This window comes from Pyxicephalus adspersus, chromosome 1, assembly GCF_032062135.1.
Source record: "Pyxicephalus adspersus chromosome 1, UCB_Pads_2.0, whole genome shotgun sequence".
NCBI lineage: Eukaryota > Metazoa > Chordata > Amphibia > Anura > Pyxicephalidae > Pyxicephalus > Pyxicephalus adspersus.
In genome coordinates this window covers 8966588-8980229 of record NC_092858.1, presented here as the reverse complement: position 1 = coordinate 8980229, position 13642 = coordinate 8966588, and the positions used below count along the sequence as shown (strand labels likewise).

The 13642-nt window shown below is 39.5% G+C and overlaps 1 protein-coding gene across 1 annotated transcript in view; it reads right to left on the bottom strand.

Annotated features, from left to right (window-relative positions):
* Positions 1–13642, bottom strand: part of WNT11 (Wnt family member 11) — a 46567-nt gene that overhangs the window by 18956 nt on the left and 13969 nt on the right. The window contains exon 3 of the mRNA XM_072401843.1: positions 4632–4867. Coding sequence (XP_072257944.1) covers positions 4632–4867 — 236 coding nt within the window. The remainder of the gene's footprint in view (positions 1–4631; positions 4868–13642) is intronic.

Below are 13642 nucleotides of genomic sequence, written 5' to 3'. Positions count from 1 at the left end.
GACTTTAAGTTGGCTGCTCTTCTGAGACTTTCCCCAAATCCACCTGGAATTCATGTCATGTCGCCCCTTAAGACTTACGCACTAAAACCATTTGGCTTGGCTGGGAGCTGCTCTTTAAAGGCAAAGTAACCTCCAACACTACCTGCCTCCTGTGCCCAGTGCTGGGGCATATATATATCAGAGAATAAAACTGATCTGCATTCATTTATATATCTCTATTAGACTTCATGTAATCATCCAATTGCCCCTTTGTTAAATGAGGCTTCCAGGTTCCATCATAAGCCCCCCAACAACTCCAAACATTCATTCCTGGGGCCAGGATAAGTGAAAGTGGGAATCAATCTGATCGCAGAGGGATTGGCGGCTCTACACCTGTAAAAGCAATTGTCTTTTTCCTGCTTTACCTAGAGATGGGTCAATGTGCTTTCTACTTTCAGCCCGAATCTAATGGAAGAGGAACTATTATTATATACAAATTTATATTAATTTATAGAATTATTATATAGTGGGAGGGGGTATATAGAAATTTGTATATTAGTATATAGTGGGGGGTGTTTATATGTCTTTATATATCAGTATATAGTATTACTATATAGTGAGAGGGGTGTAATAGGTCATTTATAGATTAGTATATAGTATTAGTATAGTATAGTATTAGTATAGAGATAGGTCAATGATGTCTGCTTTCAGCCCAATACTAATGGAAGAGGAAGTATTATGTACACACACACATATATATATATAATATACGGTATTAGTATATAGTCTATATAATTAATATAGTACGGGGGAGTGTGTGTAAGACTTTATTTATCAGTATATAGAGGGAAAGGTGTTTAAAAGACTTTATATATCAGTATAAAGTATTAGTATATAGTGAGAACAGTGTATATAGACATTATAGATTAATTAATTAGATTAATATAGACATTATAGATTAATATATAGTGGAAGGGAAATACATAGGAAATATTATATATTGTCTATAACATATAGGTATATAATTGGAGGGGTGTAGATAATAATTTATATATATATATATATATATATATATATTATAGGGTATTAGTATATAGTGGAAGGGGAGTACATAAGAACTTATATATTAGTTTATAATGAGAGGGCTGTATATAGGAATTTATTTATATTATTATAGAGTATTAATATATAGTGGGGTGTATATATGGGAATTTTATCACTTACTCCTTTTTTAGCAATATTCTTTTTTTTTTTTTTTGGACTATAATATGTAATCATTTATGTTTTCCTTTTACAAACCCTTCATGTAAATGTTCCCTCTCCTATTTTGTTCTTTGAAAATATAACTTTTCCCCTTCTATCACCCCAATGTTCTGCTCAATCATCTATAAACACTTTTTTTTTCCAGTTGTCAAGCGAGCGTCCGCACTGCCCTCAGCCCCCTCTTGTTGTCACAACGCCATTAAAAAGAGAGCTTGGCTTTGTATGTGCACAATGAGTGAAATGAATCCTAAGAACAAGAGGAGTTCACCCAGAGGTCTGCTTTGGTCTGTGTGTGCCCAGAGCTGCTCCAAATCACCCATATCACAGGTTAGAAAAATCAGGTTTGTTTAATTTGGGGGAAGTAAAACCACCTTGGCGTCAATGTAACTTCTACGCATAAATATAGAATGGTCGGGGTCAATATACAGATGTCACAAACATTATACCGAGGTTTGTACAATAGGCAAGGGGACATAAATGCTGCATAGAGGAAAGCAGGATTTTAGCTGGATACAGGCAGGGGTTCTTTGCGGTAAGGGCGTCTTAACTGTGGACTGGCCAACTGCGCTAAATGGGATTGCCAACATCAATAGCAGAAGTGGATCTAAACCCAATCATTAAAACTGCATACAGGAATTAATATTTTACTGTAATTCCAAAAGCTGGTTTTGATTTATAGCTTTCATTACAAGCTGTTGTTGAGGCCGTGATGGTCCTACTTTGGGCACTTGCTGTTATAAAGTGGCAAAACTTTCCCCCCGTCACATGTACCCTCCCAGGGGAGACTTTCAGTGGCACACATTGTGCTGGTATGGCTTACAGTTATCAGGAAGCAGATCCAGAGCAGTGATGTGCAGGTGATCCTGGAGTCAGTGCATGTATACAAGCAGCTGTAGGAAGATGTAGGAGATCAGCAGCAATGAGATGGGAAAAGAGGATGATAATAACGAAAATTGTTTAAGGTACCCTGTGCTTTAGCACATTAAATAACTTTCATTTAGGGTTTGATTTGCTTTAAACATGCATGAGCTGCAGGGCCAGACTGATGGGTAAGTGGTCACCATTTGGGGATCTGGGTTCATACTCGGTGTCTAGGTCTATTCCTTGGGGGTTTAGGCCCATCCTTTGGTGGTCTGGGTCTATCCTTTGGGAGTCTGGATCCATTCCTTGGGGATCTGAATCTATCCCGCGGGGATCTGGGTCTATCATTTGGGGTCTGGGTCAATCCCTTGTGAGTCTCGACCCATTCAGAGGTCTCAATCTATCCTGTGGACATCTGGGTCTATCTCTTAGGGTCTGGGTCTATCCTTTGGGGTTTGGGTTCATCCTTTGGGGGTCTGGGTCTGTCCCTTGGTGGTTTAGATCCATTCCTTGGGGATCTAAGTATATCTTGTGGGCATCTGGGTCTACCATTTGGGGTCTGGGCCTATCCCTTGAGGGTTTGGACCTTTTCCATGGGGGTTTGGGTCTATCCCTTGTGTATCTAGGGCTATCCCTTGGGAGTCTGAACCCATTCCTTGGATGTCTGAAACTATAATGTGAGCATCTGGGTCTACCTCTTGGTGTCCAAGTCTATCCTTTGGGGTCTGGGTTCTTCCCTTGGGGGTCTGGGCCTATCCCCTGGGGGTTTGGACCTATTCCATGGGGATTTGGGTGTATCCCTTGGGAGTCTGAACCCATTCTTTAAAAGTCTGAATCTATCCTGTGAGCATCTGGGTCTATCTTTTGGTGTCTGATTCGATCCCTTGGGGCTCTTGGTCTATCCATTGGGGGTCTGGGTCTATTCTATGTGGGTCTGAATCTATCCTGCAAACATCTGGGTTTATCCCTTGGGGCTGTGGGGTTCAGTTCCACTCTTTGCTATGTTTATGGCAGCTAATATCTTCTTCAGGTCCATCATCTTCTGGTTCTATCATTAATATTTAAAATCCGGTGCATGCACCTTGAAGCTCAAGCATCTGGACATCCAGCTCCATTCTCAGCATGTTATAAAGGTGGAGGTGTATTGCGCATGTGGCATAGGCTATACCCAGGAAATTTCAAGGAGCAAAAGGAAAGACGTTTTTGCCTTTTTTTTGCTGGTGGTGAGAAAAGTTCCATTTAAAAGGCTGTTTTTTGATGCATCTAATCATTGTACATATTAGAAATGCATAATTCAATCAAGAATGGTCTCTTGTCTACCGCCTACATATTTATCTTATACATGGGACACAAAAGTTGAATCACTGTCCCTATGAAGGACCCTTTCTATATGTAATGCCAAAATAGTCAATAAATCAGCCACAAATGGACGCGCCCTGCTTGGGATCCATATCTCCATCTCCACCTCTCCGCTCCTCTCTCATCACTCCCCATTATTCCTGTCTGTGACGCTCTCTTCTGTCTGACTGTCTCACTCCCTAATTCACTGTATTTCCCAGGACTGATTGAGCTATTTGCTTGTTGTCAAAACAAAGAATGTTACCCAGAATCCTCCACTACCTCCGACATGACGCCCATTATTGTCTGGTCAGGACGCCCTTTTATTCCCTGTAATTGATTAGGACAAGAAGACAAAAACTCTTCCTGCAGAGGTATTTGTGAAAAAAGCAGATTTACCATCATTCACCCTCCTCAAAGCAAGACACTAAAATATCTCTGAATTCCACTTGAAATATACAGTTCTTTATAGCAATATTTTTTTATTAATTGAGAGAATCCCAATTCTATATATATTCTCAAGTTGATCTTTTCTCCCCACCTTTTTTTCTGGTGACAACTCTAAAACAAGTTTATGTAGAATTTAGATCAGTGTTTCTCAACCAGGGTTCCTCCAGAGGTTGCTAGGAGTTCCATGAGCAATTTATGACTCTCAGATCAGTTCAAGTGACACTAATGATATATTAGGGTGACATTCTTCCAAGAACATTCTTTCTATTGACCACCACACTAATGTACTGTGTGCTGTGGATATAGTAATTATAGTAGGGGTTCCCTGAAGACCTGAAAGTTATTTCAGGGGTTCTCCCATGTAAAAAAGGTCAAGAAAAGCTGTTGTTATGGTTGATTGATAGCCAAGGCCACTAAACCTGTCTAATTGACTATTTTGGCCGCAATGGTCAACATGGCTTTGTTATATGCTGCTGCCACTGGGCGATTGTCACCTAGAATGCCCAAACTGCCTAAAGACCATCTCAATGGCCAGTTGAAACTCCCTGCATCTCACGTTCCATAAACTCCAATCCTGGTACTTATTTTGCAATTTGCAAAAGAAGAAACAATCATCAAGTCATCAGATACCAGAGGATGCATTGGTAGAATACAACATACCACTGGGGACTTTTTTGACATCTCGTAGCCTTAAGTGCCTTATGGTAAAAGGGGAAAATCAGTTAATTGCTGTTCCCTACCTCTCTCCAAATCCTGGTTGAAGTTTGGTGCCAACTCGATGGACGAGCAGTTCCACCTCATATCGGAGAAAGCTTTGATGCAAGTTTTCTTCACCTCTTTAGCTGCCAGGACGATGGTCTGCATCAGTTCCAGGTTACTCCGGCACAGCTGCATCTGCGAGGAAACCAGGCCATCCAACTGCTTGCAGTGCTGTGTCTGGTTTAGGGCGAGGGATGTTGAGGTCTTTGATAGCGCTCTGTATTAGGAGAAGGAAAAAAAGAAGAGCTCAGACCTTGTACTGAAGCACAATGTCATGTGACCTCATCTATAGAGACCCAACATAAAATAGTGGTGTACACCTGTCCAGGATTAAATAAATCTTGACCCCATCTCAATATCAATCTAATTTGGACATTGGTTTCCTAACTGGATCACCAATCACATAATGGGACTTTAGTGATCAAACTTATACAAATAATATTCAATCAGCGTATAAAAACCAATTAAAGCTTTATTCAAATTTACATGTTAATATACTAAATATTATAGTTAAAATCAAAAAAAGATACAGCACTTAAGTAAATGTCCTTATAGAAAACGCTCTACAATTAGGTAATCTGCAACTTCTATGCGTTTCGCGGACACTAAGTCCGCTTCCTCAGGAAGAAGAGATCTACAATTATAACAATCCTAAGATCCTAACAATTTTAGGATTACAGTTTCACCTTTTATTCAATACACAATATCCTTGGATGTAAGTCCAATTTTTCATTTTATTTAAATAAAAATTTATTGTATAACATGTTGATCAATCCTGTGGTAAATGTCATGAAAGATATATTATATATTGAATTAAAAGTGAAATTGTAATCCTAAAGCTTTGTTATAATTGTAGATCTCCTCTTCCTGAGGAAGTGGACCCAGTGTCCGTGAAACGTGTAGAAGTTGCGGATTACCTCAATGTAGAGACTTTTCCATAAGGAGATTTATATAAGTGCTGTATCTTTATTTGATTTTAACTATAATATATTGTATATTTTAACATGTAAATTGGAATAAAGCTTTAAATGATTTGTTTTTATACGCTTATTGAATAATATTTGTATAATTTTGACCTCCAAAGTGTAACATGTTATGTGATTTGTGATTCGTTTAGGAAACCAGAGTTTGTCCAAATTATAGGCACCCAACGTCCAGAATGGATGTAGCAATATGAGAAGCCATTAGTTTGTCATGGTATAATATAAATATGGGAGTAGAAAAGCTGGGTTTTCTTAAAGGACAAAGAGAGAACATACAATGTAAACCAAACACCAAGGTGCTGCAATCGTGGTGTGTTAGTGTGTGCATCAATATAGGGTTGTGCTTCCTAGGCATAGGCATTCACTATGCAATTTTATTTCATGTTTTTTTCAACCAGTTTAACAAATTATATGTCGACCATCAATTTCATGTATTCAATATGTCATCTTGTTGGCTAACTAATCTATATTATGGTCGATTTCACAATTATATCTGATCTAGATATCAATCTTCACATAAAAATGGTTTCAATTTCAATACAATGGTTAACCATTGACCAAAAAAGCCTTGCCCAATCAATTATTAACCAAAATTCTACCCAAATATCAATAGCACATACAAACAAATACATATTTTTTTAGATAAGTGAGCAATTTTATATTTGTAATACTCAAAAAGTGCATAATTGGATATCTGATGCATTAAATGCCCTGAAACTTTGTCCTGAATCATTGGTTTGACTCGTGCATTTAAGATCTTTGTGTAAATTTTACCTACAGATATTAATCTCTGCAAACAAAAGTAACTTTACTCATAAAGGTCACATTGAGATCAGGCTGTACTTTCTTTTTATTCCACAATACGGGAAGTCACATGGATAATGTATGACAAATGTAAATAAATACATGGTAAACTCATATGAAACGCTAAGAAACTGACCCGCTATGCTGTTCATAGGTAAACATGAACAATAATTTCAAGTGATGTTCCCAATTTTGGGCTCATATTGGCCCTGATTTAATAAAGCTCTCCAAAGATGGAGAGGATAGACTGGAATAGATTTGGTCCAGGATTCAAAACATTTGCTAGCAATTAGGAATAGAAATCCATTCCAGGTTCGCTAGATCAACCAGATTCACTGATGAATGTGTATCCTCTCCAGCCTTGGAGAACTTTAATAAAGCAGGCCCATTGATTCAGCCATCCCTCACCTCCAGGGTAGGTTGTTATATGAGTGTCAGAGGTACGTGGACTTTGCAATGTAAGGCGGCTTGGGCCAAAAACCATTGGCCAATGACTTGAGCTATGAAGCTGTTATAGAATATTGAGGATAGTAAGCACCTTGTCTTTGGTTGCCCAACCAGAATCTTGAGTGATCTTCTAATTACCTCTCAAATTTGCCAATCCAGTTAACGCTTTATTAAATAATACTGGGCCCTGACCATGGGGAACCCTTTAAACCCCGTAACAGAGTATCTGGACTTGTTAATTCTGCTTTTGGTGCATTTCTTCTTGTACATCCTATCCCTACTGAAATCCCACTTAAAAGTTCGGCATCGGTCAGGTTCTTATTGAAGATATAAGAATACTTTCTTGCCTGATGGCCACCCATCTGCCATCACTGCCACCACCCATCGAAATACGCCGCATTAGAGTTACATCATTCTGGGCAATAAAGCTGGCCGAAGATGGGAATGCAGAAGACAAGAAGGGAGAAGATGGCAGTGCCTGGAATGGAATGGGGACAGGTGAGTGTCCTCGGGGTTTAGCTCTGCTTTAGGAGTCCCATACAGGGCTGGTTTTAGGGTGAAGTATTTGATAAATAGCCCAGCTTTTTATTCCATCTCCACTTTTTTAGCCCAATTGAAAGAATAGCGGGCAGTGCAGGGAGCTAGAATGCTGTGTACTTGGGGCCCCTACTTAATATTTAGCAAGGTCCCTTATTTTTGCTCCCCATTCTTGCCTACACCCCTTACAACCGAAATAAGAACATTGCTACTCTAAAACCTCCAGCTCCCCTTTCCTTCTCTTCCTGAAGAATGATAAGCAGCAATGGCCGCATTACCACCAATTGGTCTCCAAACTGTGTCCAGCTTAAACCTTTCTCAGTTCAAGCATCTTCTTTTCAATGGCATCGTCACAATCTAATCAATATTTTTTTTAAAACTTCCAAGCTTTGCCAAGTAAACAGCAAGGTTATTGATATATAAACCTTAACTTGTCAAAAGTCAGTAGATAAAACAATTATCCAGAATGACGGAACCACACAACTTCTCCTGCTCACCTGGTCCACCCTGGCATCAGCACAGCAGCCCATGGACCTTGGCGCATGAATCTCTCTGTGTACGTTCCTTACAATAAACCTTCTGTGAGCAAAAGAAGTTTGGTGGTTTCATCATTTCCGATAAATATGACATATCCTGGGAGTTGGCTCAGTCTGAAACCAGAAAGATCTTTGAGGTGGGATATGTAAAGGCAACATTTGCAGAAGTGAAGATCTTGTGGTGTCTCCAGGTACATAATAGTAATAGTTGTGTTTTCCGACTGTGAGAAGTCTAAAAATTATTTCAATAAGCTTTGAAAAAGAAAAGAGTTGACTTAAAGAGGACCTTCTATTAAAGTAACGCTCATCTCCTAAGCATGAAACAAGACTTATCTCCCGGGTTATGGCAATTTCGGGATGCTGATGCCATTGGACCTAACAGAAGGATTTTGGGAAAGCTGAGGATCCCAATTCTCACCAAGAAAATTACAAAAGTGCATTCAATTATATTTGGGATCAACAATCTTTGATATTTGGGATAGATTGTAAGCTTTTTGGGAAGGGTCCTCTCCTCCTGTGTCACTGTCTGTATCTGTATCATTTGCAACCCTTATTTAATGTACAGCTCTGCATAATATGTTGGCGATATATAAATACTGTTTATTATTATTATTATTATTATTAATAATAATAATAATAATAATAATAAAAAATAAATAATAATTTGGGATCTATTTTGGGATCTGTTCACAAAATGCCAAAAGCAACCCCAATGGTGTTACCCTCACCTAGGCAAGTCAACCAGGAGGAATAATTATTATTATTATAAGTGTTTTTCTTGCAGCACTTTGTGCACCGGGAATGGGGGTGCATCCACATAAGAGAACCTTTCATTTTAGCAGAACGTCAGATTTAGGTGAAGACAATTATTACCAGTCAGGTAAACCCATCACTTTAAAAAAAGTGCAAAGTGGCCCTTGCATTCGATATCATTTTTTATGATCAATGCAGTGGGTAAGCATAACATTTCCAAGTATTCCAAACTTCTCACAGAGAATATTAATATTATCATTATTATTATTATTATTATCATTATTAATAATAATAATATTAATAATAATAACAATAAACAAAATGTATATAATGTAGCGTCAACGTATTATGTAGTGCTGTACATTAAATAGGAGTTGCAAATGACAATGACACAGGAGGAGGAGAGGACCCTTCCCCAAAGAGCTTACAATCTAAGAGATCACATAATTCCTTCTTACAATAGGCCTGATTTATCCACGCTCACCAGGACTGAAGAAGATAGACTATCATGGGTGAACCTGGGTGACCAAGCAAACCTAGATTTTTTTTAAATATTGCTTTTATTTGGGAAGTGTTTTCAATCCTGGACCAGATCCATGCCAGGTTTGCTGGTCACCCAGGTTCATCCATGATAGTTGATTTTCCCCAGTCCTGGTGAGCTTGGCTGATACATCAGGCCAAAATCTTCTTTGCTTTTTTCTCCAAAAGGATGGAGCCATTTTTTTCATCCAATGTATTCCTGAACTGAATACAACGTTAATCACCTAATCATGAACTGCAACTTCTCACCATGTGACTCCAAAGTTACAATGTTGCAGTCTGATTGCTGAGACTGAGGAATGCTTCCTCTTGCCTGCAGCAGACTGAAAAAATCATTGCTAGGTAAAGTCAGATTGGAGCTCAGGGATGGCTTTTTAATAATACTTTTTTATTTTTTTTAATTATATAGCGCCAACATATTACACAGCGCTGTACATTAAATAGGGGTTGCAAATGACAGACAGACAGTGACATACGAGGAGAGGATCCTGACCAAAGAGCTAACAATCTAGGATGAATGGATGAATGCAATGCCCAATAAAGTATTTTTAGAATACTGTTGGATTCCTGAGCACAGTGCACAGCAGAGTTCTTCTTTAAGACCTCTGAAGCACGTCGGGGTCGGTGACAACAAAGAGAGAACAGTATCCAGGCCCTGAAAAGTGTCTCTCCAGATGAATGCGGGTGATATATTTAGACGCCAAGTGTGGTGTCACCGAGAGGAGAGCAGCCACTTCTCCCTGTCCAGTCTCACCTTTTCATTCACACGTCAAGGTGCGGGCTATCGGGTGACAGCAGAACAAAGGCAGAGCTCTCGCCTGGATCACAGTCCTTCAACAGATCATTACCGGGGATTGAAAAGACGCCCCAACCCATCACCCCATTCCGGGCGTTCGGTTTCAAGAGGCTGCGATGTTTTGAAACCGGATCTGGTAAAAAAATTGTCCTTTATTCCTCAAAGGAAGAGCGGAACACCGGCTGCGATTCATCATCATCATAGGGGAGATGAATGGACGGCTAATGGGAACATTAATGCTCTGTCCCCGGGCTGCCATATATATAGGAAGGATGGGAAGATTTTGTGATTGTTTTCTGGTGACAGGTGAACGAACGAGAACTGTACAAATAGCGCTGTTCTCTGTTGTGCTTTCCTCCATAGTAATGAATAGTGGTCATTCCTGACTGGTCATTCATCAATCTGCTATGGCTGATTGATTAATGATACCAGGGGACAACTGACATGGATAAGAGCTGTGGGAGGGGCTAGCTAAGCCCTCCCACTACAGGCTGCCTGCAGAAAACTATAGGAGGGGCGGATACAAGACCAGTCACCCCGCACAAGGAATGAGGGTAGCAGTGGCCGGTCTTCATTACAGGAAGCTCTTGCACAAAGGCAAATTTTTATGCTGAATTACAACAAGATCTAGAAAAATTCTACAGACTCCAGGGGCTGCTGGAGGTTCCTTGAGTAATAAGCAGTTTGTACCTCTCAGTGACTCCAATGATCTTTTTTGGCTATCTGTAAGGTTGATATTCTTCCCAATAGCCAGCAATGTAGGAGGAATTCTTCCCATTGACCATTACATATTATACTGTAATTTTAAGGCTTCCCCCATGTTAAAAAGGTCAAGAAAGGCTGATGCGTTGCATTGTAGTCCATCTCTACACATTGCATGATAGGAGGGAGAGGATTAGCATTTCATGGATTCTATGCGTATGCTGTCATGTAGACCTCTCCTACACAAAGACCTCTATTTACTATCCCTGCTCACCATTTGTCTTTATTACAGAGGAGAATAAGACAGCAGGAGCTCACACCGTACAATTTACCCCCTTATATAAACACAAAAGCCTCCGGCTCCGTACATTCATTAACCAGATACAACAAAAGCCGAATAAGCCATGGATACACTCTGTGTAAATCTGCAAGGCACCAATGGCGGCACCTGAACTGCTCAATAAATGGTCTTTGGGGTCTGACGCTTGTAATATACAAACAAATGGAGCCCTAAATACCAACCTGTTCCCTGGCCCCCCATCGGGTCCAACCGGATGATTCATTTCTAAAATGACTCCAATGACTATAATAATAATAATAATAATAATACCTTTTACTTTGCCATGGTTCTGCATCAGGAAGGGACATTGGCTGCTTACCAGGAGGCTTAAAATCCTTAAAAAAGGAAATGTTGGTAAAGCACAGCTGGTGGCATCTGGTGGTGTTAGGGCTTTAGAAGAGAACGGCAAACTTGGAATCAGTTTTTGCCATCAGTTCAGCTTTAGGTGGCCCTTTTGGCATCTACAAACATGCAGGAAAAAGTTCAAATCATTTTTCTAAAAAAACTTTTTTTATCTTGAAAAAGTGACGTAGCCTAGGCTAGAATCTGTCTACCGCAGTAAGAAGAAGCATTTTCTCAGTCTTTTTTTTTTCATTTTCTCAGTGAATACCACCAAAAACTGACTGCTCCAGGATTGGCCACCATCTCAGTTCAGAAAGCAGATCAGTATTATCCTCAGAATTTTCTTTTCAGCTGTAGGCAGGTGTCAGCCTCTGTGTTGTGACCAAACTTTTCAGAACCATCCAGTGGCTACTGAAAAGTGCCGGGCGGTGCGCCCAGCTAAAAGAGCCTGGGGAGAACACTGTGGATAGTGACCCTATGTGATGCCTGAACAAAGATGGATATGCTTCTGAAAAGGAAAGTGGCTAAAGGCATCACACAGTCATTTCTGTGGGTGCGCTGAATATTTAAAAGATTCCATTACTTGGTACAGATGCACTTGACCGGACGATATATACTGAATCTGCTTTCATCCATACTTGATTTGGATCCAATGGAACCCTTACTTGAATGATCCCAAAGGAATTAAATATCATGAAACCCTGCTATGAAAATCAAGCTCTTCTCCCTTTACATATAAAAGTTTGACTTCACTGAGAAAAGACACGGATGAATCGAAGGATCGTGCTCTTCTAAAATCCCATTTGGGCACATTTCCAGTTGTGTAATGGAAGCTTGCCTTGCGTTCCAAGGGCAACACAACAGGTGTGACTTGGGGAAAACTACACCTGGCTTCATTTCATACTTGGAATACCATCTTAATCAGACTTTTCATCTTGTCTCAAAAAAAAAAAATGTACATGCCATGCACCATCCGGGGGTGGGAGGATATCCATTCTCCGTAAGCCAATTAACCCCCGAAATTCCTTCATGACGCTTTCTGCCTGTGCCGGCTTGCACCGCCGACTTCCTCCTTTACAATCCTACGTGCCTTTTGCCTGTCAACGTAATTAATCGCTGCCGTTTAACAAGGTATTAAACATGAATAACTGGGTAATCACGCCATTAGAAACCTTTCACAAATAAAATTGTGTTTGCTAGCGCGGCTTGGCCTTAAAATAACGACAAATTCTTTACAAGTTTTACTCATTCAAAAAAAAAGACGGCGGTAATATGGCCGATTTGTTTAACAAGTAAATGTAAATTAAAAGTAAGAAGGGGGGGAGGAAAAGTTTTCTTTAGGAGCTGATATGTTCTAATAATTAGCTGCATGAATGATGCCCAATTGTGTAGCTGTTGTGTTTTCAAAACCATAACATTCGCCTATAAGGCTCGCACACAATATGCGGCTGGGCGGCTTTGTGCAAACTTGATCGCCCATATCATTCCATTTAACGCTTATCCACAGCTGAATTCCTGGCACTGAATGGAGCCGCTTTTGTGTCTATTGAGACTAAAAGAGAAACTCACCAATAACATCATTTGGAGGACAATGAAGGACTTTTTTTTTTTTCTAAAAAGTTTTGCAAGTCTTTAAAAACGTAGGAGAGCTTTTTGTGGGCTTTGAGTGGAATGTGTGCCGATCTACAAGCAGCATCTCGAGCATTTCATTTTTATTCATTTTTCTTTTATATTATTATAATTTTTTTTTCTTCATTATTATTAAGTCATCTTTATCAAATGTTGCAAAGTCTTTTATAAACTCAGAAAACATTATACAAAAATGAACTGATATTAAATATTTTTGGATACACTGGTCCAAGATTATTGGCCGAGATAAACGTTTCTCATGTAGCTGTGCCAGAATCTTTCCATTAATTGACCTCAAATTAAACAACGTGACAAATTTATCTAAATATTCCTGAAATGCCTTCTATATGATGAAGGGAATGAAATGTATTGATTGCTATGTTGTGCCCCATGGATTAAAAGCGGGTGTATTTCTCCCTTCATGCACCACTAATAGGTGAAAATACAACCGTGCATGATAAAATTAAAATGATTTTTGTCCATCATCAGATGAATGGTTCCATCTGCTCTATGGAGATATGATTGGTGGCCAGCTGGATCTCCGTGCCAGCCAACCAATGATGTCCATGCTAGATCCAATGTA